General features: G+C 40.8%; 1 protein-coding gene across 1 annotated transcript in view; it reads right to left on the reverse strand.

Annotated features, from left to right (window-relative positions):
- Window positions 1–14,525: 14,525 nt before the first annotated feature.
- The window catches only part of LOC127570969 (transmembrane protein 196), a 28,450-nt gene continuing 17,210 nt past the window's right edge, over window positions 14,526–25,765 (reverse strand). The window contains exons 4-5 of the mRNA XM_052016937.1: window positions 16,474–16,587; window positions 14,526–14,588 (exon numbers count right to left, since the gene is read on the reverse strand). Of these exons, the coding sequence (XP_051872897.1) occupies window positions 14,526–14,588; window positions 16,474–16,587 (177 nt within the window). The remainder of the gene's footprint in view (window positions 14,589–16,473; window positions 16,588–25,765) is intronic.

Below are 25,765 nucleotides of genomic sequence, written 5' to 3' on the forward strand. Positions count from 1 at the left end.
GGGGCCAAGTGGGCTCTGCTTGCCTCTCATTCTTATTTTCTTATGCTCATGTAGAGCTTGTGGAGAAGCAAAGGACTACAGATGCTGGATTCTAGATCAAAAGCACTGTGATGCTGGAGGAACTCAGCAGGCCAGGCAGCATCCATGGAGAAAAACGGGTGGTCAACGTTTCGGGTCAGGACCCTTCCTCAGGACTGACGATAGGAAAAAGGGAAGCAGAGTATATAGGAGGGAAAAGCAGAGCAGTGATAGGTGGACAAAAGAGGGGAGGTGGGGTGGGCACAGGGAGGTGATAGGTAGATGCAGGTAAGAGATAGTGATAGGTAGGTGCGGGGGAGGAGAGAGAAGATCCACCAGGGGATGGGTCAAAGGTAAGGAGAGAGGGAAAAGAAGGGCTAGGAAAGGGAAGAAGAAGCATGGTGGGTGGGGGGAGGGTTTGTGGGGAAGGGGGATGGGGATTACTTAAAGTGGGAGAATTCAATGTTCATGCTGTTAGGCTGCAAGGTTCCGAGATCGAAAATGGGGTGCTGATCTTCCAGTTTATGCTTGGAATTCTCCTGGCAGTGGAAGAGGCTGAGGACTGATTTATCTGTGATAGTGTGGGAGGAGGAGTTGAAATGACTGGCAATGGGGAGATGCAGATCACGGTTAAGGACAGAGCACAGGTGTTCTGCGAAACAGTCACCGAGTCTGCATTTGGTCTCACCAATGTAGGGGAGTCTGCGTTTGGTCTTATGGAAGATTGGATTTGGTATGAATTAGCTCACATACCACAGAGATTTGGACAGCCTCAGGAGCAGAATTTAGCTGGACAGGTCACATAAATACTCTGGCTACCACAGCAGGTCAGAGATTGGATATCCTGCAGGGATGATTCACCTCCTGAGACTCCAAAAAATTTCCATCATCCATGAGTCACATGTCAAGAATGTTATGAAATACTCTGCACATAACTGGATGAATGTAGTTTCAATAGCAGTGAAGAAGCTTGATGCCATCCAAGACAAAAGCAGCCTGATTGATTTGGATCCCATCAACCATCCTCAAAGTTCCCCTCTCTACCACTGGAGCACTATTACTATGTTGTGTGCCACTGTGAAACCAGGGCTGCAGGGTGGCACAACAGTTGGTGCTGCTGTGTGCAGATTCTCCCCTTGACTGATTGGCTCTGGTTTCCTCCCACTTGCCAAAGATGAGTTGGTAGGCTAATTGAATACTGTAAATTAATGCTTAGTTTTGTTAAGTGACAAAAGAATCAAAGGGCAGTTGATGCGCATGTGAGAGAAATTATTTGCAGTGCAGGGAACTAAACATGATGGGATGGAATGAGACTGATGGGATCAGTCTGCTGGGAGCCAGGATGGATCTAATAGGCCAATTGGCTCCTTTAATGTCACAGTAAGTAAGGAGATCTCCAAAACCTAGGCTGTGTTTGACCATCTAAAATGGCAAGGGCAGAAGGTGTTTGGGAACATAATCACAGCCATATTCCCCTTCAAGTTATACATCATTCTGACTTGGAAATATATCACTGTCCCTTCCTCATTGCCACTGTTTCTAAATCCTGAAACACCTTACCCAACAGAAGGACTGCAGCGGTTCAAAAACGCAGCTTACCACCACCTTCTCAAGGACAATCAGTGATGGGCAATGAATGCTGACCTTGCCAGCAACACTTGTAACCTGGGCAAAGTACTTAAAATTTTGCTGAGGATGCAATGAATAAGGTTAGACAAGAATACAATGGAATAGATATCTTGTGGTAACACAGAAAGATGAGGGTATGAGCAGCAGACGAGTTGAGGCAGAGTGAAGTCAGAAGACATGGAGGTGGATATGGACAACCATTTGATGGTGTAGATATGTGGTCTGGCGCTTATTTTAGGGTCAAATATGCTACTAGTACTTTGATTCAGTTTAATGTAATGTTATGTCTTTCCCCACAACCATTCCTTTCCGTTGAAATAAAAGGAGTCACTAAACCTCCACCAGGTGCAACTTTGCATAGCAGATTTCCTGGATTACCTCCATGAGGACCTCATTATCAGAGTGCAGCGGACTTGACAGCAACAATCAGATGTCTGGAAGTTCTGTATTTGTGCATGATTGCACAGGAGTTCCCAAACCACCACACCAGCAAATTGCCAGCAAATTGGACCAATATATTTCCAGTCTTCACACAGTCGTTGGTGTCTAAACTTCTGGAACAGCTCAAGGAAAACTTTTACACATAAGTGAACATCAAAAAAAAACTACAGATGCTGGAAATCTAAAACAAAAACAGAAAAAGCTTGGAATACTCAGCAGGTCAGACCACATCTGTGGGAAAAGAAACAGTCTTTGTCAGAATTGAAATGTTGACTTTGTTTTTGTGTTGAAAACTTATACACACTGAGGTTACAAGGACAAGTAGTTTATTCACAATGAGGAGTGTTTTCTTGACCATCAAGTAATTTTGCATTTTTCATAGCTTCAAGTACCTTGACATGTAATTGGTATGCAGATGGTAACAGGAGAAGGGGACTATTTAGGGACTAAGAAGGTGATTTATGTATGGAGGAAGAAGGCATGATTAAAATACTCAATGACTAAATTGGTCTTCACCAAGGAAGAAAATATGGCCAAAGGCACAGTAGATAAAGAAATAATAAAGTGAATAAGGTCACAGTTGATAAGAAGAGTTAGAAATACCGGCTCTTCTTAAACTGAATCAATCACTTGGTTCAGGATGGGATACACCCTAGGTTACTGAGAGACGTGAAGGTGGGCATTGCAGAAGGCCTTGCCATAATCTTTCAAATTTCCCCAGATGCAGAGGAAGAGCCAGGGGATGAGAAAATGATAAATGCGCATCCCTGTTGTAAAAGGGGCCTAAGGACATGCCAGGCAACTGCAGGACACCGAGTTCATCCCCAGCCATGGAGATGTCCTTAAAAACTAATGGACGCTTATAAAATGTTGGTAAAGGAGTGCCAGTATGAATTAGCAAAAGGCACATTGTGCCTTTGAGGCAATCTGATTGATTTTGTTTTGATGAAGTAATAGAGAAGGGAATACAGGTGATGTCATCTTTCTGGATTTACAGAAGGTGTATTGTGAAGTCCCAAAAAAAAGGCTGGTTAGCAAAATCTGAGCCCCATGGAGTAAAAGGGTCAGTCGCTGCTTGGATAAGAAATTGGGTTAAAGACTAAAACCTGTGAGTTGTGGTAAACAGTCATTTTCAAACCAGAAGATATGGATAGCAATGATCAGTGCTGAGATTACATCATTTTTTGACACACTGTACATTAGTATCTTGAATAAAGGGTCCCCAGGGTAAAACTTCAAAATTTACAGGTGACACAAGACTAGGAAGTGTAGTAAAAGTAAAGAGGATAGTAATAAATTGCCAGAGGACACAGATGATTTGGTACAATGAACTGACAAGTGGCAGACAATGTTTATTACAGAGATGTGATGTGATGGATTTTGGCAGAAAAGACAAGGACAGAAAGTGCAGACCAAACACCAGAGTTCCAAAGGAGGTGAAGGAGCAGAGGGGACTACTATATACGTGAATTAGTGTATGAAAATGTCAGGGAATGTTGAGAAACATGTCATAAATAGAAGCACAGGATACAAAAGCGGGGAGGTTATGTTGGACCTGTAAAAATCAGGCTGCAAATGGAGCATTGTTTCTAATCCTGGTCAACACATTTTTAAAAGAGTGACTGTACTAGAGGGGTGCAGAAGAGATTTACTGAATTGATTCCAAGGGATGGGAGATTTCAGGCATATTGTTTTATTGGAGAAACTCAGTTACTCTTTAAGCAAAGAAGATTAACAGATTTGATGAGATATGCTATGACATAATAGGTTTGGTTAGGGTAAATGGGGAGAAGCTATTCTCTTACAGAATGGATCAAGGTTTAGAAGACATGGATATAAAGTGATTGGCAAGATAGATGTGAGGAAATTTTTTTTTATGCAGAGAGTGGTGACAAAGTGCAGGAAATCTGCATTTTCAAAAGCGTATTGGCTAGTTATGTACATAATTAGTAAGGCTGCAAGGAAAGAACAGGGAAATGGGACTGACTAGATTTCACTAGAAAGAGCCAGCACAGCCTCAATAGAACCATAGAACACTACAGCACAGAAAACAGGCCATTCGGCCCTTCTAGTCTGTGCCTAAACGTTATTCCGCTAGTCCCATTTACCTGTACCCACTCCATAACCCTCCAGACCTCTCCCGTCCATGTATCTATCCAATTTATTCTTAAAACTTAACAGTGAGCCCACATTTACTACATCAGATGGCAGCCTGTTCCATACTCCCACCGCTCTTTGAGTGAAGAAGTTCCCCCTAATGTTCCCCCTAAACCTTTCCCCTTTCACCCTAAAGCCATGTCCTTTCATACTTATCTCTCCTAATCTAGGTGGAAAGAGCCTACTCACACTTACTCTGTCTATACCCCTCATAATTTTGTAAACCTCTATCAAATCTCCCCTCATTCTTCTGCGCTCCAAGGAATAAAGTCCTAACCTGTTCAACCTTTCCCTGTAGCTCAACTCCTGAAGACATGGCAACATTCTAGTAAATCTCCTCTGCACTCTTTCAATCTTTCTGATATCCTTCCTATAGTTAGGTGACCAGAACTGCACACAATACTCCAAATTTGGCCTCACCAATGTCTTATACAACTTCGCCATAACATCCCAACTCCTATACTCAGTACTTTGATTTATGAATGCCAGGATGCCAAAAGCCTTTTTTACAATCCTGTCTACCTGTGATGCCACTTTCAGGGAGTTATGTATCTGAACTCCCAGATCCCTTTGCTCCTCCGCACTCCTCAGTGCCCTACCATTTACTGTGTATGTCCTACCTTGATTTGTCCTTCCAAGATGCAACACCTCACACTTGTCTGCATTAAATTCCATCTGCCATTTTCTGGCCCATTTTTCCAGTTGGTTCAGATCCCTCTGCAAGCTTTGAAAGCCTTCCTCGCTGTCCACTACACCTCCAACCTTAGTGTCATCAGCAAACTTGCTGATCCAATTTACCACATTATCATCTAGATCATTGATATATACAACAAACAACAATGGCCCCAGCACAGATACCTGAGGCACACCACTAGTCACAGGCCTCCAGTCTGAGAAACAATCATCCACTACCACTCTCTGTCTTCTCCCACACAGTCAATTTCAAATCCAGTTTACAACTTTTCCATGGATACCTAGTGACTGAACCTTCTGAACTAACCTCCCATGTGGGACCTTGTCAAAGGCCTTACTAAAGTCCATGTATACAACATACACAGCCTTTCCTTCATCTACTTTCTTGGTAATCTCCTCGAAAAACTCTATAAGATTCGTTAAACACAATCTACCACGCACAAAGTCATGCTGACTATCCTTAATCAGCCCTCGGTTGTCCAAATACTTGTATATCCGATCTCTCAGAACACCTTCCAATAATTTACCCACTACTGATGTCAGGCTCATTGGCCTGTAATTATCTGGTTTACTTTTAGATCCTTTTTTAAACAATGGAACGAAATGAGCTACCCCCCAGTCCTCCAGCACTACACCCATGGCTAAGGACATTTTAAATATATCTGCCAGGGCCCCTGCAATTTCTACACTAGTCTCTCTCAATGTCCAAGGAAATATCTTATCAGGCCCAGGGGATTTATCTACCTTTATTCGCTGTAAGGCAGCAAGCACCTCCTCCTCTTTAATCTCTATATGTTCCATGACACTACTGCTTGTTTCCCTTCCTTCCATATCCACTATGCCAGTTTCCTGAGTAAATACTGACGCAAAAAAACTGTTTAAGATCTTCCCCACCTCCTGAGGCTCCACACATAGGGCTGAATGTCCTAGCTGTGTGCTGTACTGATTTTATGATTCCATGATAACAAAAACTTGAATATGGGCCATTCCAATTTAAACTAGGTTGGGGCAAAACCTATTGGAGTGTAGAAGAATGAAAGGTGATCTTATTGAAACATGTAAGTTTCTGAGGGGGTTTGACAGGGCAACTGTTGAACAGAGGTTTCCCCTAGTGCATGTTTCTGGAACTAAGGGACATAATTTCAGAATAAGGGGTCAATCATGCTGGAATCCATTATTAAGGAGGCAAAAGTAGGACATTCAGAGATTCATAAGACAATGAATCAAAATAGTGGTAGACATAATTGACTGGATAAAAAAAAATCATAGATGTAGTGTTTTTAGATTTCCAGAAGGCATTTGATAATGAGTCATATAAAAGTTACTGCACAAAAAATTGTGCACGGGATTGGGGTTAATATAATGGCATGGATAGGGAATGGGCCAACTAACAGGAAAAAGAGAGTCAGAATAAATGGGTCATCATTGGTTTGGCAATTAGTAACTACACATGTGCCCCAGGGATTACTGCTGGGGCCTCAACTATTTATATTCTAAATAGGGCAAGACTACAAAATGCTGTGGTGCGAAGGAACAGTTTATCCTAGTGGGTTGGACATGAAGTACAGCAAGTAATTAGGAAGGATAATGAAATGCTGAGTTTGATTACAAGGGGTATGGAGTATAAAAGTAGGGAAGTTTTGATGCAATTTTATAGGGCGCTGGTGGAACCGCACCTGAAGTACTGCATACAGTTTTCTTCTCCATATTTAAGGAGAATGCGATTGCATTGTAGGCAGTGCAGGAAAGGTTCACTACGTTGATTCCTGGGAATGAAGAGGTTGACTTATGAAGAAAGGTTGAGCAGGTTGGGCCTATAGTAATTAGAGTATAGAAGAATGAGGGGTAATATTGAAACATATAAGATTCTGAGTGGGATTGACCAGGTGTGTATCAGGAATTAGGGGGCATAGTTTCAGGGTAAAGGGGTTGTCCACTTAAGATAGAGATGAGGAGGAACTTCTTCTCTCAGAGAGTCATAATCTTTGGAATCCTCCGCCCCAGAGATCTGTGAAAGCAGAGTCTTTGAATATATTCACACTGAGATTAATAAGGCATTGAAACTGCAAGGGAATCAAGACGTATGGAGAGAAAGTGGGTAAGTGTTGTTAAGATCAGGATTGGATCAGCCATGATCTTGTTGAATGGCAGATCTGGCTTGAAAGACTGATTGGCATACTTCCACTCTGTTTTCTAGAGTTGAGTGAAGTGCATTTATAGTGAACTGTGAGGAAGAAGCAAACTGACTTTGAATTTGGAAGATCTGATGACTAAACAACAGGCTAAATGACCAAATGATCTGGGAAAGATTGTAAAGCACTCTGCCTAATTGGAATAGGCCAGCCATATTTTAAAACTACTTCTGAAAACCTGATGTAGGGCTTTGACATAAAATGTGACAATTTCTTTTGTCCCACAAGATGCTGTTCCACCCTCTGAGTTCCTCCGGCAGATTGCTTGTTGCTCCAGATTCCAGCATCTGCAGTCTCGCGTTTCTCTGAAAACCATCCTCTTGCCTCCACTTCACTCCGGCCCACAACTGCTTCATACTTGCCAGGTAAGAATCACATTAATAATTAAAAATACATTCCAATGATCTAATTCAGTTATTAATGGGGCTTTCCTCTGTCATCTGTCAAGGCAACAACAGAAACCCTCAAAGGTTGATCTTGAGGGACCAGAACTTGGGGGTCCAGAAGAGCAAGGGTGCTTCTCTTGGCCACACATGGAAATTATGAGCCTTGAGTGTCCTAGCTGCTTCTCCTTCCCATTTGTAAGAGTCCACTGAAGTTTCACTGAAACTGTCTCTGCATCTTATCTTCACTCACAGCAATTGTCCTGAATTAGAGTGATTTGGGCTTCAACCTCATAATGCCAAGAAAAGTTGACACTCCTCTTTCCTAAAACCCATTCCCAGACAAATTCTTACCTTCCCATTTCAGTGATATTGGTTAAGGAATAAATGTCAGCCAGAATACATGGAGATCCAGCTTCTTTTTCTTTGAATAGTCCTATGAGATGATTTTGGTTCACCTCAGAGCCTCAGCTTAATATCCGTTTGACAGAGGGAATCTGCACAGTTTCTGTGAATGCACTTTAAGTGCAATCCTTAGTAGGAATTACATTTTTTGTGTTATGTCTCTGGAAAAACAGTCAAAAATCTCTCAAAATAAGCAACAAGCAGTGGTAGGTTCAGTTTTCAAATTTTGTGCCTCAGAATTGGAACATGAAAAAAGCACAGAAAACCATTGTGGATCACCAAACTAACTTATGAGCAAGTCAATCAGCTCCCATTTGCAAATTTACTTCAACAGAAGAGTTAATATTAGAAATAAATCTGCACAATATCTCCTGTTATTTTGGAAACAAAAAAGTGCTGACAATCTATATACTACAACAAGCTAACTAGAATTGATCTGCTCAACATTAACATCAGATCTCGTACTAAACCACTTCATTAATTATATTATGCTTACTTTTCATAAAATTCAATCAGTAAGATTAGGTATAAATTATACATTGACACTTTAATGGCTAATGTGATTAAATAAGGTTAATAATAATTTAGTTATGACCGCCTTTTCAAAAAAGTATGCACCAAATTGCTCTGCTGTAATGCATGAAAACTAAGATAACAGTGCAGGTATCAGAGTCCTCCATTGATTTCACAGCCATAAACTTTCAACTTAATTTACTGACTTATGAAATGGAGATAGAGTGTTCTGCTGATTAAGCATTGTTATCTGGGCATGTTGATCATTGATGTTGCTGCCTTTCAAATTTATTTTTCCTTATTTTAGTGTGATTTTAAAATACATAAATTCTTATTTTCCTGGTGCCTTAGCAACAACGTTAATTAGTTTTGAGTGTTTCAGGGCATGTAGGATAAATTTATTTGAGACTCTATCAGTATTTATCTTTCTGTAGCTAAATAGATGAGTTACTTTGTAAGACATAACAGTATATATTTATTGTAGTGCCTTTAGATTAGCACTGATTGTATTCTATTTATCTTAAATGAGTTGCTACAGAGGCTAAAATAGTGCTGATTAGAAGAGTCCAGGCTAATTGGTCTCATCTATGTTTTTCTTTCCCTATACTAATGTGTTCTGCCACTATTAAGTTTTCCATGTTATAGTCAGTTTAGAACTGTTGGTGCTCTCCAGGAGTTTTATATATTAAAACGTGTTTTACATTCTATATTTTATACACATATTTTCATTTCATTTACTTCTGTTGAAGTAAATTTGCAAATGGGAGCTGATGTTTACATTACATGGCAACCTTTCTGTGTATGGAAACACAAGCAACTTGACACAGAGTGGTTTGAAAGGCCAACATCTGTAAATAAGAGCACTGCATGCCCCAAATGACAAGCATGATTATGGGCAAGATGCAAGTGGATGACAAGATCAGGCAGAGCTGTGATGCCCTTCATAATTGGCCAACCTGGCAATGCTCAACTGTCAGAGGTGAAGAACAGTCTCCAGGACTAATGTGTTTTCTGCTCATTTCTTGGATCTCAGGATCCTGGAATCAGTGAGATCACTTCAAACCATTAATCTCACTCATAGCTCTCTTCTTTGCTGATGAGTGCATGGAACAATAAGGAGTGGCCACCTGCAAGTATCACCATTTGCACATGCAATGGGATGTACAGGATGTCTGTATGCATACCCATTAGAGATAGGGAGAAGTAGGCTTGTTGACACAATTCAATTTCAGTCTCATCACTTACAAAATTCACACACAGGAATTTGATGTTGCAGCAAGGAAATGATCATAAGCAAAATATCATCCTTAATCATTTTTACCTAAGGATATACTTGCCAGAGAGGGAGTGCAGTTATCATTTACTAGACTGGTTCCAGGAATGGCAAGTTTTTCATATGAGAAGCTGATTAGACTGGGACTGTATTCTTCAGAGTCATAGTGTCGTACAATACAGAAACAGACCCTTCAGTTTATCATGTTCATGACAATCATTTTGCCCACCTACACTCTTACCACTTGCCTGAATTAGAACTGTAATTTTAGAAAAATGAGAGGAGTTTTCATGGGAACTTACAAAATTCTTAAAGGCCCTGACGGGCTAAATGCATGGGAAATGCTTTCCCTGATTGAGGAGTCCAGGATTAGGAGGTACAATTCAAGAATAAAGACCGAGCTGTTTATGACTGAGGTGAGGAGAAATATCTTTACTCAGAAGATGTTGAAACCTTGGAATTCTCTATCCCAGATGACTGAGAAAGCTCAGTCGCTGTGTTCATTCAAACTGAAATTGGAAGATTTTTGGGCAGTATGGGAATGAAGGGGTATGGAGTTGGGAAACGAGACTGGTAGAAGATCAGTCATGATCTTGATGAATGGCAAAGCAAACACCATTTCTCACACTGTTATTGATGAAATCCAAGAGAACTTTGCAATAACTCCCGTGCTATATATGTCTCCTCCCCCTTCATGTCTGTAGACATTCTGTGCCTTGTGCTTTGTGTACTGTGCAGGTCACCAATGTGCAATGCTCAGAATGCTGCAGTACTTCACCACCATTCTGACATATGTATACTTTAAGGGTGCCCCAAGACCTTTTGAGGGTTCTGAAGTGTAACATTACCATGTCAATGGCTTACTCAGTGACATGTCTGGTTATTAGATGGCTTTTCTGGGTCTAATTGCTTGTGCTCATTGGTTGCAAGGCGTATCAAGAAGAACCTTCATGGCCACTGTGCTCTTGAATTCCATGGAGACCATAATTGGAGATAACTTCACATAACAAAACTCTTACTCGAATCATAGAACCATAGAACAATACAGCACAATACAGGCCCTTCGGCCCACCATGTTCTGCCGACCTTCAAACCACTCCTAAGACTATCTAACCCCTTCCTCCCACATATTCCTCTATCTTAAATTCCTCCATATGCTCCCCAGGCAGCGCATTCCATGCACAAACCATTCTCTGGGTGAAAAACCTCCCTCTGACGTCTCCCATGAACTTCCCACCCATTACCTTAATGCCATGTCCTCTTGTATTGAGCATTGGTGCTCTGGGAAAGAGGCGCTGGCTGTCCACTCTATCTATTCCTCTTAATATTTTGTATAGCTCTATCATGTCTCCCCTCATCCTCCTTCTCTCCAATGTGTAAAGTCCTAGCTCCCTTAGTCTCTCGTCACAATCCATACTCTCTAATCCATGCAGCCTCCTGGTAAATCTCCTCTACACCCTCTCCAATGCCTCCACATCCTTCCTGAAGTGAGGCGACCAGAACTGGACAGAGTACTCTAAGTGTGGTCTAACCAGAGTTTTGTAAAGCTGCATCATTACTTCGCAGCTCTTAAACTCGATCCCACGAGTTATGAAAGCTAACATCCCATAAGCTTTCTTAACTACCCTATCCACCTGTGTGGCAACTTTCAGTGATCTGTGGATATGAACCCCCAGATTCCTCTGCTCCTCTACATTGCCCAGAATCTTGCCATTTACGTTGTACTCCATCTTGGAGTTTGTCCTTCCAAAGTGTACCATCTCACACTTCTCTGGATTGAACTCCATCTGCCACTTGTCAGCCCAGCTCTGCATGCTATCAATATCCCTCTGTAAGCTTCCACAGCCCTCCACACTATCCACAGCACTACTGATCTTTGTGTCATCTGCAAACTTGCTAACCCACCCTTCCACCCCATCATCCAAGTCACTAATAAATATCACAAAAAGAAGAGGTCCCAGAACTGATCCCTGTGGGACCCCACTAGTCATAGCCCTCCAATCCGAATGCACTCCCTCCACCGCAACCCTCTGCTTTCTACAGGCAAGCCAATTCTGAATCCACACGGCCAAGCCTCCCTGGGTCCCTTGGCCTCTGACCTTCTGAAGAAGCCTACCATGTGGAACCTTGTCAAACACCTCACTAAAATCCATGTCGACCATATCTACTGCACTACCCTCATCAATCTTCCTGGTCACCTCTTCAAAGAACCCTATCAGGCTAGTGAGGCAAGATCTTCCCTTCACAAATCCATGCTGGCTGTCCCTAATCAGTCCATGATTCTCTAAATGCTCATAGATCCTATCTCTAAGAATCCTTTCCAACAGCTTGCCCACCACAGACGTAAGGCTCACTGGTCTGCAATTCCCTGGACTATCCCTACTACATTTTTTGAATAAGGGGACAACATTCGCCACCCTCCAATCCTCCGGTACCATCCCCGTGGACAACGAGGACTCAAAGATCCTAGCCAACGGTTCAGCAATTTCCTCCCTCGCCTCCTGAAGCAGCCTGGGGAATATTCTGTCAGGCCCCGGGGACTTATCTGCCCTAATATTTTCTAACAGCTCCAACACATCCTCTCTCTTGATACCTACATATTCTAGAACATTACCCTTACCAACACTGTCCTCAGCGTCATCAAGACCCCTCTCCTTGGTGAATACTGACGAGAAGTATTCATTGAGAACCTCACCCACTTCCACAGCTTCCAGGCACATCTTCCCACCTTTGTCTTTAATCGGACCTACCTTCACTATAGTCATCCTTCTGCCCTTCACGTACGAGTAAAAAGCCTTGGGATTTTCCTTAACCCTACTCGCCAAAGCCTTTTCATGTCCCCTTCTTGCTCTCCTCAGCCCCTTCTTAAGTTCCCTCCTTGCTACCCTATATTCCTCACGAGCCCTGTCTGATCCTTGCTGTTTACACCTTATGTATGCTGCCTTCTTCTTCCTAACTAGTTGTTCCACCTCCCTTGTTACTCATGGATCCTTCACCCTGCCATTCTTTCTCTGCCTCACCAGGACAGATTTATCCCTAACATCCTGCAAGAGATCCCTGAACATCGACCACATCTCCACAGTACATTTTCCCCTCAAAAATGTCACCCCAATTTACACTCTCTAGTTCTCACCTTATAGCCCCATAATTCACCTTTCCCCAATTAAATATCTTCCCATCCTCCTTGCTCCTATCCCTGTCCATGACAATTCTAAAGGTTATGGAGCAGTGGTCGCTGTCCCCCAATTGCTCACCTACCGATAGATCTGTCACCTGACCCGGTTCATTACCTAAAACTAGATCTAATATGGCATTCCCTCTAGTCAGCCTGTCAACATACTGTGACAGGAATCTGTCCTGGACACACTTAACAAACTCCACCCCGTCTAAACCTTTGGCACTAAGCAGGTGCCAATCAATATTTGGGAAGTTGAAGTCTCCAAATATTATAACCCTGTTATTTTTGCATCTTTCCAAAATCTGCCTCTCAATCTGCTCCTCAGTATCCCTATTGCTACCAGGGGGCCTATAGAATACTCTCAGTAGAGCAACTGCTCCCTTCTTGTTCCTAATTTCCACCATATTGACTCTAGAGAGGATCCTTCTACATTATCCACCCTTTCTGCCACTGTAATAGTATCCCTGACCAGTATCGCCACCCCTCCTCCCTTCTGCCCCCCTCCCTATCCCTTCTAAAACACTGAAAACCAGGAATATTCAATATCCATTCCTGCCCTGATGTCAACCATGTCTCTGTGATAGCCACCATATCGTAGCCCCATGTACTTATCCGAGCTCTCAGTTCATCTCCCTTATTCCTGATGCTTCTTGCATTTAAGTAAATGCACTTTAGCCCATCCGCCTTACTACTTTTCTAGCCTGTACTCTGCTTCTACTTCCTCAAAGCCTCTCTACTTGTTAGATCTGACCTTTCCCCATCCCCTTCTTCCTCTGACCTACACCTCCAATTCCCATCCCCCTCGCAAACTAGTTTAAACCCTCCTGAACCACCCTAGCAAACCTGGCTGCAAGGAGATTGGCCCCCCTCAGGTTCCGGTGCAACCCGTCCTCTCTGTACAGGTCCCACCTTCCCCTGAAGAGATCCCAATGATCCATTACATGAAATAAATAATCTTAATTATTTTCTTAATTCTCCACAAACAAGCAATGATTAACTTTACATTTTAAGAGAAAGAAAACTGAGATTGAGAAACCAAATTGTGGGCTGATAGAACAATGTTTATTTATCATGTTAGTTGTCATGAACATATATCCATAGAAAAATAGTTTCATAATTTTAAATATAGAATTAAACATCAAATAGTTATATTGTACGTCTCTTATGCACTTTGTACATATTTTAGTGCATTCAGCATAAATAAGGTAACTTCAAGATTGTTTTGTTTTCATATTAATCGCATTCCATAAAAATTACTTCTGAAAATCAATGATCTTTCTATTCAAGTGCTTTCTTTGAAAGCTGAGGATAATTGATTCTTGCATGCTTCTGGGAAAGTTTGTTTAGTACTATTTCTTAAAGCTTGATTTTTCTCAAGAAGTTTCTTAACTGAGGCATACCTAGCTCTTTTGGATCTTCTAATTTTTTTCCTGAAAGCTCAGCACTTAATTTTCCTTCACAGCCTCCTTGTGGATGTAGTGCCATTCTATTGCAATGAGTACTGGCTGGTGTTCATCTGTTGGTCTTGGGCAAACCTGAACTCCAGATTTTGGTATTAATAAATACAGGATATGCAAAAATATCACATTCCTCATGCAGAATTAAATTGCAGTAAAGTTCTTTACTATGAAGTATTCTTTTGATCAAATTGGTCTCCCATTCTGCACAATTTGTGGCATTCCATTGCTTAGGTTATCTGGGATGTCCTGTACATGAAAACAAGACAAGCAAAAAAGTTATTTTGATGTTTCTATGTAGTTATCAAAGATGAATTGGTGCAATATTAAAATACGGCTGGCATTAGCTGCAGTAGGACCAGGGAAGCATATATTAAGGAAGCGAAATAATGATCCGTCACTCCAAGCAACTGACAACTTTGCCACCCAACAATCTCCCCTCCCCCACTTTCTAGGGCTCCATTCTTGTTGGATGCCATGAATCAACTATTCCAAGCCCCCATCTGCAGCCTGTCCACAACATGACTGCCTGGCACCACTACCAAGGTTCCCCCAGTTGCAGCCATGTGCTGCCAGTTGTTCATTGGTTCAAAAGCTTATTCATCACAATAATACAGTGAACAGAGCTGAATAATTATTGAAACCAAGAACCTTAAAGTAATTTCAAAATCTAGACAAAATAAAAAAGGAATTAAAAGGGCTAATAATAGTTATTTATTTATTCATTTTCAGGATTTGGGCATTGTTGGAAGACAAGCATTTATTGTCTGTCCATAATCACCCCTCAGAAGGTTGGGGTGAGCCACCTTCTTGAACTGCTGCAGTCCTTCTGGAGAAAGCCCTGTTTAGTCGGATGTTCCAAGGTTTGATAGCAGTGACAATGAAGGATCAATCATGATGGTGGGGCCCTTCATGTGGTGGTGTTCCCATGCCTCTGATGCCCTTCTTGGTAGCAGATGTTGCAGGCTTGGGAGGTGCAGTCACAGTAGCCAGGGTGGGTAATGCAGTGCATATTGTAGATGGCATACACAATATGCTGGTGATAGGGTAATGAATGTTTAGGGTAGTGGATGGGATACCAATCGAATGGGCTGCTCTTTCCTGGATGGTGTCAAGGTTCTTGAGAGCTGTTCAAACATCCAGGCAAGTGGAGAGTATTCCGCCATACTCCTGACTTGTGCCTCTCAGATGAGGGAAAGACTTTTGGATGAAATGAGATGAGTTATTCACCACAGGATAACCAACCTCTGACTTGCTCGTGTAGCCACAGTATTTTTTTGTGGCTGGTCCAGTTGAATTTCTGATCACTGGTGACTCCCAGATTATTGGAGACTCAACAATGGTAATACCGGTAAACGTCAAGGTGAGGTAGTTGGAGTTGCTCAGTATAGAGAGGGTCATTATCTGACACTTCTGTGGCACGTAATTGTCCGCTTGTCAGTTCATGCCTGAACGTTGAATAGGTCTTACTCCCGGCAGGCATGGGCTGCTTCATTTTCTGAGTTGTGAATGAAATTGAATCTTGTACAATCATCAGTGGACAGCTCCACTTCCACCCATATGATGGAAGCAAGTTCATTGATGAAGTAGTTGAAGATAATTAGTCCTTGGGCACTACCCTGAGAATGTCCTGCAGTGATGTCTTGAAGCTGGGATGATTGATCTCTTACAATCACAACCATCTTATTTGTGGTAGACGTGACTCCAACCATTGTTTTCCATTTGGCGCCCATTGATTTTAATTTTAACCAGAGCTCTTGTTCGCCCTGTCCCGTGTTGCCTTGATGTAAGTGCAATCACTCTCACCTCACCTCTGAAACTAAACTCTTTGGTCCATGTTTGGATCAAGACTTCGATAAGATCTGGAGCTGAGTGGTCCTGGCAAATCTCAAACTGGACATGAGTGGGTAAGTTATTGGTGAGTAAGTGCCACTTGATAGCACTGTCGAGAACAGTTTCCATCACTTTGTTGGTGAGTGAGAGTGGATTGATTGGGAGGTAATTAACCAAAGTGGATTTGTCCTGTTTTTTCTGAACAGGATGTACCTGAGCAATTTTCCACATTGTTTAGTACCGCTAATGTTCCAAGTTACTGGATGACCCTGGCTAGAGGTACAGTGAGTTCTGGACTTACAATCAGGATGTCCACAGCTCTTGCTGTGTCCTGTGCTCTCAGCTGTTTCTTGATATCGTGCCAAGATAACTGAATTGGCTTAAGACTGTCTTCTGTAACGGTGAGGATCTCAGCCTGAAGCCAAGATGAACATATGAAATAGAAGCAGGGTATACATTTCATCCCCTCATGCCAGCTCCAGCATTCAATAAGAATCATGCCTGATCTTCTACCTCAGTATCACTGTCCTGCAATAATACCGATATTCCTCGATTCCCCTCGTTTCTAAAGATCCATCAATCTCAGTCTGGAATATAATCAGTAACTAAAGCTCAGTGGGCAGTGAATACCAAAGATTCATTCCCCAGTGGGTGATGACATTTCTTCACAGTTCTGTTCTGAAGGGTTGACCCCTTCCTTTTAGAATATGATTCCTGGTTCTAGACACTCTGGCCAGGGGAAGTATCGACTCTGCCTTCATCCTGTCAAGCCCCTGAGGGACCACACATTTGCCACTTCAAGATGAACATGACTGTAAACCTTTCAGTCTTCCCTTTAGCACTCATATACTGGTCCCTTCCATCAATGAAAAAAGCTTCCTTCTCCTGTCACCATTCATAACAAAATGTAGAAAGACTGCAGAGTTGTTATCTGTTGTTTTTTTTTGAATCATGTAGCTCTGTCTACTCCATGCTGTTTTTGGTGTTTAGTATGTAGTCCTATATTGCAGTTTCACCAAGTTGCCTCCTTATTTCTAGCAAACACTAGTGCTGTGCCTAGCATGACCTTCTGTTCTCCTCAATGAGCCAGGTTGATCCCCTGACTTGAAAGAGGGATATGTGGGCCATGAGTTAAAAGATTGTGGTGGGGTATATTTCTGCTCCTAGTGATCCACAGCACATCATGGATGCCCAGTTTTGTTCTGAAGTCTATCTTATTTAGCACAATTCTAATGCATACAGCAGGATGATGTCCTTGGTGGGAAGGTGAAATTTTGTCTCCACTGGGACTGCACAGTGGTCACTTTTATCATTGAAGACGCATGTTAGAAGCTCTGCCTTTCAGGATTCAGCTAGCAAGCATAAGTCCTCCACCCAGAGTAAATTCTCTGCCATTTCTCCTTTCACTGCTTCTCCCAAGAGTTATTCAAATATGGAAGGGCACCGATTCATTACCTGGGGTAAGGTGGTAGGAAAACAATCAGGAAGAGTTTTCTTGGCCCATGTTTCACCTGATTCCATGAGACCTCATGGGGTGTCTAGAGTCAATGTTGAGAACTCACAGAGTGACTCCTTCCCACCTGTGTAACAATGTGTTGCTCCCTCTAGTGGGTCCCTCCTGGCAGTGAGAGAGAACATACCCAGAGATTATGATGGAAGAGTCTGGCATGTTGTTTGTATAGATGAAAATGTCAAGCTATTGCTTGACTTGTCTTTGGGGCAGGTCTCACAATTTAGACACCAGTCCCCAAATATTTGTGAGGAAGACTTTGTGAAGTCAACTGCACTGACAGTGATTTTGCCATTTCTGATCTTGGTGCCTTAGTCAATACTATGTGGTCTAGCAGATTTTAATCTTTTTCTACTTTAACATTTGAGGTTATGGTACAACTAAATGGTTTGCTGGGCATTTAGGAGTGAACCAGATTGGTCTGTGTCTGGAGTCACATATAGGGCAAACCTGGTAAGGAAGGCAGATTGAGGAAAATTTATTATTCTGGGCCACGTCAATTTAACAATTACATCAGCCTAATATGTAGGGCAGTATCATGGTGGAGTAGCTAAAAGAAAAGAATAACCAGGTTGTTCTCAAATACACAAGGGATAGAGGGAAAAGTTCAGTTCTGCAGCCTAGAAGCAAAGTTATGGGGTGGGAAAGAGGGAGGGGGAGGGTGTGTCTCCGAAACACGCAGAAGAGTTAACAGTATAAATTAGGTAAACCCAGAGTATTACTTCTGAAACAGGTAGGAAAGAAGGAACAAGCAATATAATTCCTAATATAAATGGACAAAAATGTCATATAAAATAGATATTAAATAAGAACTTTTATTTAAAGATTGTCAACTTCTTGGAACAAGATGCGGTGTAGGACAGTAGAGACAAAAACATTGGAGAAAACTCAAAAGTACATAAATAGATGCTTATATTATAGAATGGGTACTAAAGGGTGAGAGGAAAAAATGTGTTTTCAGTAACCTATAAATTCAAGCACAATATTGTAAATACATATGGATTAAATAATAATAGGTTGTTCATACATTTAGCAATACTAGTATCTCACGGTTAAGCATGGTGGATATTTTTTACACAGAGGTTTTGTTGCAATATTGAATTGTGATTTAAAAAATGAAGAAGCCTTGTAAAAGAAAATTTGTCACATTGGTTACTTTTGAGAATGGCAAAATAGCAGCATAGAAGCCACATTAAGATACGCATTATCAGCAAACCTAGCAAAATCCAATTACATGTACTTTCAACAAATAAGACCAATTCTGTAGTGTTATTATATTTGTATGTCTGCATATCCATATTGGGATAATGATCTAAGCAGAGATTTATGATACTTGAAGCTGTTTATAGTATAATTCTTGTTGAGTTTCATTTATATAATTTTAATATAAAATGTGATTTAATAATATATATTTATGTAATGGAAAAATCCACTGGAATCATAAGAACCAGTATGAGCTAGTTCCCAAAAACAAAATATAATATATATCTACAATCTATTTATGGTCATGCCACATGGCCTTTGCAGTACTTCCTGAAGCTAAGCTGCAAAAAAAATGCAGAAGCTAGAAATCTGAAATAAATTTATGGAGAAGCATGTCAGGGTTAATGTTTTAGGTTTAAACCCAACTTGCTTTCTCTCTACAGATTTGCTGAATGATTTCTGTGTACTCCGATTTCATTGGAGTTGACTAAACCTGTCTGCTGATCTCAACTATTTTTCCATAGATTTTGGCTCCATTAGCATGAGAAACTGAGCTGCCAAAAGCAGAGATCAGCGGTCTAAATAAACATGTCAGTCTGTTTCGGAAGGATGTGTGCTATGGAAGCTGTAATCTCCTTGTTCTCCCCTATCATGGTTAATGACGTATTGAAGACCTCTTAAGAAAATGTCAAATCATTTTAATTCCTGAATTTAACAAGATAGTATTAAGTATTAGATGTGATCTACTGCAGATTTAAGATCAATTTTAGAACCATAAATATAAACCAAAATAAATTTTGGTCACATCAATCTCACTCCCTAAATTGTTCAAATGCTTTGTTAATGAAATCATGGGTACCAAGTGCTTCTTATATTGCTGCTTATTCTAAACATTAATCAGATGAACACTTAGTTTGTAAATGATTAGGTCATTGAGGTTTTTAAATTTTTTTTTAAATTTAAAAAAAAATTTATTTACAGCATGGTAACAGGCCCTTTTGGCCTAACAAATCCGCGTCGCCCATTTCAAACCTAAACTAACCTACCCGTACGTCTTTGGAATGTGGGAGGAAACCGGAGCACCTGGAGGAAACCCACGCAGACACGGGAGAACGTACAAACTCCTTACAGACAGCGACGGGAATCAAACCCCGATCACTGGCGCTGTAATAGAGTCGCGCTAACCACTACACTACCGTGCCGCCCAAAGCCCAGATCAGAACAGTACAATTAGCAACTTTAGGAAGGAATAGTGGCTGAGAAAATAAAAGGCAATGAGGAAAAACAGAAGTTAGAAGTAGAATAGGTTCTTCTACAACATAAAGGAGGTTTGCAAAAGGGCTAATTTGTGAAAAGGATAAAATGGATGCAAGGATATGATCAAATCCATCAGTTATAAACAGGAAAAAGAGTGGGTTAAAGGAATGGGGTATCAGCTTGAACAAAACAAAATGGGAGAAGGAATAACTATATATATAAGCAATAAAATAGGATATTGCAATACTGAATAACCACCCTGGACATTCAAAGCAATTATGTCACAAGATTTTATAACATTAACAGAAATTTGTTTGCCAACTGGCAATGGTAGAAAATTAACATAATGGACCAGATTTTACAGTCAGTGGCAAAGGGACAGACAACTAATCTTGAAAAAAAAATTCTGCAAAGACTCCAGTATTGTCACTTTTCCCTATTCTGATGACCCTAGCTTTCTGGTACACTCTACAGGCTATGTGTGGCATCCAGGAATAGTGCAGCCATCAAGCAGGCTGAGCAGCCAATCAGACAGAAGAATTCCAGACAATACAGAAGGAAAATACTTGCACAGATTATAATTAACATTTCACTCATCTTGCAAAAACAAAAACATATGGGTACACGTAATATAAGGTATCTAGCTGAAACATTAAAAATAGAGAACATTATTTCTATTTAAAATAAATGTATGGAATTATGAGGAAATGAAGAAAATAACACAAGAAAATTGCCCACAAGCCTTTGAGTTCTGTTCAGCAATAATTATGTGTACTATTAAAAACTGAGATATTTCTCACCGAACAATGCTTAGCATTTTTGATGGTTTTCACACCATGAACAGTGCATGAAATGTTCCTGTTAGAGTCTATGTTGATTGTGTGGGTCTACCCTGTGGAATATTAGCCTATTATTTCAGGATTTTCATGTGGATAAGCATGCATGCATGGATCCTAGCAGCTGTAGGCAGCATTACACAGTAATAATGGCAAGTGCTGATGGGTTTTACCATAATAAAGCATTGTAAGTAACTTTTGGGCTGTTGGGCTGGACAGACTTAGCCATTCATTCCATTTACAAATGCCTATAGATCTGATGCAGAGTTTTGCACAGTAAATTAAAGGGACAAAAAGGGCTGGATTTTCTGCAGTGTAGTTAGGACCTGTATGAACAAGAAATCGTGTATCTTCTTAACTAATTGGATTGAAGAACGATTAATGAACAGGCATTCAGGAAGTCCTGAACTAATGAAAGTTAAATAAAGAAATGAAAAGGATGTTTGGATTAACAGAGATACTAAAAGTAGACGTAATATTATTTGTTTTAATTTTAAAAAATATTCTTGCAGTATTCAAAATCAATGAGGCAAATTCATAGCGTCCAACAGATTGCTTGGCAGAAATTAATACTTTACAAGCTACTAAATTGGATTGGAATGGGCAAGTTTTGAGTTCTTTTCAGTTCTCCCTTTACTCAATAGAGTCATAAAGCATAGATACAGGGCCTTTGGCCCCATGAGTCCATGCCAACCGTGGTGCCCACCCAGCTAGTCCCAATTTCCTGCGTTCAGCCCATATCCCTCTACGCCCCTCTCCTGTATGTACCTATCCAAGTGCTTCTTAAATGATACTATTGTATCTGCCACAACAACTTCCTCTGACTGCTCATTTCATATACTCACCACCCTCTGTGTGAAAAAGTTGCCCCCCAAGTCCCTTTGAAATCTTTCCCCCCTCACCCTAAATCTGTGCCCCCTGGTTTTGAACTCCTCTATCCTGGGGAAAAGACTGCGACCATCCACCTTATCTATGCCCCTCATGATTTTATAAACCTCTATAAGATCACCCCTTATCCTCCTACACTCCAAGGAATAAAGACCTAGCCTGGCCAACCTCTCCCTATAACTCAGGCCCTCTAGTCCTGGCAACATCCTCGTAAATCTTTGCTGCAGTCTTTCCAGTTTAACCACATCCTTCCTGTAACAGGGAGACCAAAGCTGTGCAAAATACTCCAAATGTGGCCTCACCAACAACTTATACAACTGCAACATAATGTCCGAACTCCAATACTCAATGCCCTGAATGATGAAGGCCAGCATGCTGAACACCTTTTTCACCACGCTGTCTAATTGTGACACTGCTTTCAATGAACTATGCACTTGTATTCCTAGGTCCCTCTGTTCCATTACACCCCCTAGTTCCCTATCATTCATAGTACAAATCTTACACTGGTTTGACTTTCCAAAATGCATCACCTCACCCTTATCTGTATTGAAATCCATTTGTCACTCCTCAGCCCACTTCCCTAACTGATCAAGACCCCCCTGTAATCTACAATAACCTTCTTCACTATCAACACCACCTCCTAATTTTGTGTCATCTGCAAACTTACTGATCAAGCCTTGTGCATTTGCATCCAAATCATTTATATAAATAACAAATAACAAACGTCTCAACACCGACCCCTGCGGCACACCACTAATCACAGGCCTCCATTCCGAGAAACAACCTTCAACCAACACCCTCTGCTTCCTACCTTTGAGCCAAGTTTGAATCCACCATACCAGCTCTCCCTGGATTTCATGTAACCTAATCTTCCAGTCCAGCCTAACGTGCAGGAGCTTATCGAAGGCCTTGCTAAAGTCCAAATAGACAACATCCACTACCCTACCCTCATCTACCTGTTTGGTTACCTCTTCAAAAAACTTGAACTTGAACAATGTACATAAATTGTTTATTACACAGCTTTTGGAGGCCCACAGTTTCTAGATTTATGTGTTTAACTGCACAGGCATGGCCATTGGATAAGGTTTGAGCTTCTTTACTACCTAGACCATCTTGTTTCAGGTCTTGGACCTAAAACGTCAACTACTTCTCTTTCCACTGATGCTGTCTGACATGCTGAGTTTTTACAGCATTTTCTGTTTTTATTTCATTGGATATTGATGTCTGATTTCTGATATTGACGGTGGACCTCATTAGTCCTACTATTATCTTTATCATGAAATCTTGCTTATTGGGTGACAATATTTACAGTATGTATGGAACAGTAAGATGACAGTATTGCTGGAGGCATTCTGATTTCACAAAGGTTCAGGCAACCTTGTAAAAGGTGAAAGTTGAAAAAGCTGAGTAGAACATTTGTGGGGCTATACTTCTTCACGTAAAAGATAATGGAAGTTTTTAATTGAAAATTTCAGGACTGAGATTGATAGATTTTTGTAAGGATAAGACATTATGCAACCCAAGGCAGGATTAAGATATAGATCTGCACGATCTTATTGAAAAGTGCAGCAGGCTCGAGGACAGTAATGGCATTTTCGCATTTGTTTCTGACTTCTCAGGTGTAGCTTACATTTAGGGTATTTGTAATAGTTGCCATAGAAAGGATTTAAATTTGCACTATGGTTTTCAGCATAAGTAATAGAGCCCCTGTTTGCTTCCAGTGATGATAATTATTCCAAACAAAATGATATTCTTCTCAAATGGTTATTTGTAGAATATCTTTTTATACACTTACACGGGAAAAATAACTTATCAAAACAGGTTTGTTGAACGGTTGAAAGGTTCACTGCAATGTAGAATCTTAAACTCAATTTTTAAAAAAATGATTAAATTAGTATTATGGTATTATAGATTATAGTAACTTTTTTGTGATTGAAGATCATTTCTGGATTTGTTTCAATATGCTGGCATCACCATAAGTCAGGTCCAAATCCACTAACTGAATTGATACTTCTCAAATTAACAAATATGTTACCTAAAGTCATGGATTGCTCTAGGTTCTGTCCACTAATATGCAAGGTAAAAATTGCATAGAAACCTGCTGCAAGTTATATGAGGTAATTGAAATCTTTTCACTTGGCTGGCAGTGAGAAGGGCCCTCCCCGCCAGATGTTTCCTACAAAGTTGGTGTCTCACCTGCAGCGCATGCTGCTCTTGAGATGGCTGCAAAGAGGATGAGACGGTTGTCCACCTCTTTGTGAACTGTGGATTTGCAAAGAAAGTCTGGAAAACAATACAGGGGTCCTTGTCTACGGGCTGTTACCAAAGCAAACAACAAGTGCTGCTGGAAGATCATCAATTCAGTGAAAGATGCATTTTGGTCTGCCTGAAACTTGTTGGCCTTCCAGTACAATGAGATTTCCATTAGGGAATGCAGCAGCCTGGGTGCTAAGGGATGCAATGAAGCTGGATGCAGCCAATGCAAAATCTTTGTGGGGATTGCAGTCTATTGTCCTGCTGCCACTAGATATTCGAGGGGCTGGGTCCTGCGTACAGGTCTTTCAAACACCTGATGTTGTATCATCTAAAGAGGCCATTTGAATAGCAATGGTGCTTTGTATGTAGAATGTGCTAACACTACAAATGTATTGACCTGATAACACTATGCATTTATAGACTGGACAACACTGTGAATTTAAAGAAAGCCATGCATTGTTTTTCATATTTCTTGTATATTTTTTATGAATAACATTTATTTTTGAAATTAAAAAAAAACTTCTCTTCAGTATACTTCTCGAATACTGTTGAAATTTTTTCCAGTAAACTGTATCAGGATAGAATTTCTAATTTGGTTATTTCCTGTAATCCGCCTGCCGTGTTTTTTTTTGAAATTTCATTTATTCTCCACAAATTCTTTTCATGGATGTTACTTCATAAGAATTCTTTCTCAACGTTTAGCCCCCTCCTGATGACCAGATTTTGAATTCAACACTTTGTACTTCCTGAGAATCCCAGAACTGTTTTACCACTATGTAGTGCAGCCTTGGTCCATGCTCAACTAGCACCTATTGTATCTGAATATCCTGTCAATAATATTATCAACCGTAATACAATTAACAAGCAAGACCTGATCCTGACATCAATAGTTAGGAATATGAATATGACTGCCAAACCAATTTCTTTTCTATCAAACCAATATTTTTTAAGGTCTCTTTGTGGTGGTGTTTTGGTTTGGGGATAGACAGGGTGGTGAATGTCCTTTGCCTTACAGATGCTTAGCATGAGATTCAACAAATACATCATTGAAGTTATCTATCTTAGCTTACAACTCAGCATCCAAATGTGTGCACAGTTACAGGTTGGCTGTGAAGAACCATGAAGAGTCCTTCTCAAGATTCATACCAATTCGTTACCCTCCTCCATCTGCTCCCTGACAACAAGCAAGCCGTGATCCTCAATGACCAATCCACCACAAATACAATCCCAGCTGAGACTGGGTCAAGGAAGGATGTATCATTGCATCAATTCCTCAATTTTCCTCATCATTGCACTTTGTGTCAATACCCATGAGTTTCCTGCTGGAGTGGAGTTAATATACAGGACATAACAGAAGAACATTCAAACTCTGTCACCTTCACTCCAGAACCAGTAGCACTCCAATCTCAACAATCAGTTTCAGCGTGGAGATGATATTTGCAGCCAACCTGTAGATAAGCAACTAGCAGCAGCTGCACAACTCTCAAAGGACCTGGTCTTCACAAATGTTCACCATAATCAGCAGCTTTGAAGATGTGTTTGGTCAACAAGAATTCTTAACTCCATCACTTCATTAACTAAACTACCCTGATCTTTCCTTTTCAATTTCTAATGTTAATAATAACCAATAAGATATAAAATAC

This window comes from Pristis pectinata, chromosome 5, assembly GCF_009764475.1.
Source record: "Pristis pectinata isolate sPriPec2 chromosome 5, sPriPec2.1.pri, whole genome shotgun sequence".
Lineage (NCBI taxonomy): Eukaryota > Metazoa > Chordata > Chondrichthyes > Rhinopristiformes > Pristidae > Pristis > Pristis pectinata.